The sequence below is a fragment of the Berghia stephanieae genome, chromosome 1 (genome assembly GCF_034508935.2).
Source record: "Berghia stephanieae isolate SIO BIC M18660-M18661 chromosome 1, UCSD_Bste_1.3, whole genome shotgun sequence".
NCBI lineage: Eukaryota > Metazoa > Mollusca > Gastropoda > Nudibranchia > Aeolidiidae > Berghia > Berghia stephanieae.
In genome coordinates this window covers 41840761-41843260 of record NC_088360.1, presented here as the reverse complement: position 1 = coordinate 41843260, position 2500 = coordinate 41840761, and the positions used below count along the sequence as shown (strand labels likewise).

Below are 2500 nucleotides of genomic sequence, written 5' to 3'. Positions count from 1 at the left end.
AAAATTGTTCAAAACTTTTTAAAAAGCAAACAACCACGTAAACCACACTACTACTGATTTAAATTAGTTACTGTCCATTGGATATGCAACAGCTTTTTACAAAAATGGCTCTAAAAGTCAATGAAAAAAGTGTAAGCAAAAATACAGAATCATCCCACTCTGTGCCTTTCGCGTAAAAAAAAAAAGAAGAAAAAAGTGAATACATTGTGAATGCTCTCAAATCAATTTATAAGATGTAAGTAATCTCTGGACATGTTAATACAAGGGTAAATATTCAAAGCACACATTTATATACACTAAAAGAAAGCTTTTGGATCAGGTTGAGAAAATTATTTGATTATAATTGACTATTCCTATCAAACAGCTAAAAAAAAAAACTCAACATTGTGGACTCACAATTGCAGCAATTGAAAAAAGAAAATGTTTGCCCTAAAACCTAATCTCTGTAAAAAAAAAAAAACAAAAAAAAAAAAAAAAAATAAAGACGGCATTACATTTCACCCCATAAAAACAAACAATAAACTGTCAAATCATTATTTAATGATACATATCTCTGTTAGATAAACACACACGTGTCATCTTTAGGTGGATTTTTAAAAGTTTCCAATGCTCACAGCACTCTTTGGTCACAAGACTTTAAAAAAGTAAAATAAAGAGCACTTATTGAAGTAAAAACCAAACACTTTAACACAACCCATTTGTTTGCTCCCAACTCTATATGCCGCAGTTTTATGGTCATTCAGGTTTGAATCAATTATGGATCATCAAAGTATTTAACAAATAACCACATAATAATTTGGTGCAAAGTATGTACATTTAGTGGTATTTAATCCTAGAAAAGTCATAAAAGCAAGAATTACCATTCATTTAGATTTAGTTTTAAATACTCACCACATGCAATAAGCTGATTCTGTATGGATAGTGTCCATACACACTCTCAAAAGGCCAGTTTTTTATTTATTTCTTACTGTCTTTCTTTTTTTTTTTTACTTCTTTTTTTTTCATGTTTATAATTTTTTAAAATATACCATGAACAAAACAAAAATATGGCATCCTATCAAAGGGTGAATTTTAGTTACAATTACCAAAGACACAGAAATATGTGATTTCGCTGTATTTTTTTATTGTTTATTTGTTACAGTGATCAGGTAAATATAAACACACTGTGAATAAATTTTTAAAAACCCACACACAAAAAAAAAAACAAATAATAAAAAGTTTATCTGGTCCAAATATTACCCTCGATCTGTAGATAACAATGCTTGGCTTTCACAGAGATACCTTTACCAGTGTCAGATAAATGTACAAATAAAACAAATTCAATCATGAATTGATAAAGTACACTCAGAAATGTAAAATAAAATTTAAAATTTAAAAATTAAAAATTAAGAAAAATGAAAGTGTTTGACACACACACCCCTTTCATTTAATCATGATCCAAATCACAAAATTCTTTTTCCTTCTTTCTAAATACAGTGGAGACATCAAATTGCAAAGCCGCCGAAAACAAAATAATGGCATAACATTAGGGGCACCAAACAAAGTTTCAAGAAGTATTTAAATTTAAGTTCCAAAAGCATGTAAACAGCATCAAGAGCAATTTGAGGGAAAAGGTATACAAAGGCAATCCTTTCGCAAGTTGATTCATTGTTTTTAAAAATTAGTTTATAATATTATGGTGAAGTGGCAGCACTGTTATTACTGTGCGATTCCCCCCCCCCCCCCCCCCCCCCAAAGCCATCATGGCAGCCGTGACAACACTAGTAATTTAATTACTAGAGCAAAGTTCCATGTGCCAAGACGGCAAAAGCCAGATGAGGATAATGATAAAGGGACTGTTTCCCTTTTAAAAGACAGCCTAAGCCTGCCGTATGTAAAATAAAAAAAAAATCAATAATCAAAAAAAAATAATTTAAAAAAAAATTATTAAAATCCGAATTGTAGAATGTCTTACTGAACCCAGAATAAAGATTTCCATCCTTTGTGATTTAATAAGAATAAGCATTTATTATGATCATTGAGATCAATTTAATCACAAATGACGTTTTCATAACTTTCCATTTACATTATTAGTAGGGAAAAACTGAATCTGAACATGCGTTGGGGTATGAACTGGCAACCCCCCCCCCCCCTTTCAAAAGAGTAAAAGTGGCAAATCTCATGAAACATTACTTTCCTGATGCGCAACAATAAATGAACAAAGCACAGGAATAACAAACAATAGAAATTTGAAAATATGGAACAGAGGTGTGGGAACAAATGACATGAGAACAAACTTAAAACTGAACTCAGAAGTCAAAAGAACATAAAATAAAAAGGCACCGAAAATAAACAAAATCGAATCAGCTAATATATGAGTGTTAAATTCCTTTAAAAAAAGAGCTGATTCAAAATGAAAAAGAAAATCTCACCTGTCCTTTATCTTTGTCAACTTTCTTGAAGCACTTATTCAGACTCAAATTGTGCCTGACTGAATTCTTCCATCCTGTTGGAGCATTTT

At 30.8% G+C, this 2500-nt stretch overlaps 1 protein-coding gene across 4 annotated transcripts in view; it reads right to left on the bottom strand.

Annotated features, from left to right (window-relative positions):
* Positions 1 to 2500, bottom strand: part of LOC144974869 (uncharacterized) — a 35245-nt gene that overhangs the window by 14223 nt on the left and 18522 nt on the right. For all 4 annotated transcript variants that reach the window (XM_078918265.1, XM_078918276.1, XM_078918286.1 and 1 more), the window contains one exon: positions 2412 to 2500. This exon is cut by the window's right edge and continues 579 nt beyond it. In XM_078918265.1, coding sequence (XP_078774391.1) covers positions 2412 to 2500 — 89 coding nt within the window. The remainder of the gene's footprint in view (positions 1 to 2411) is intronic.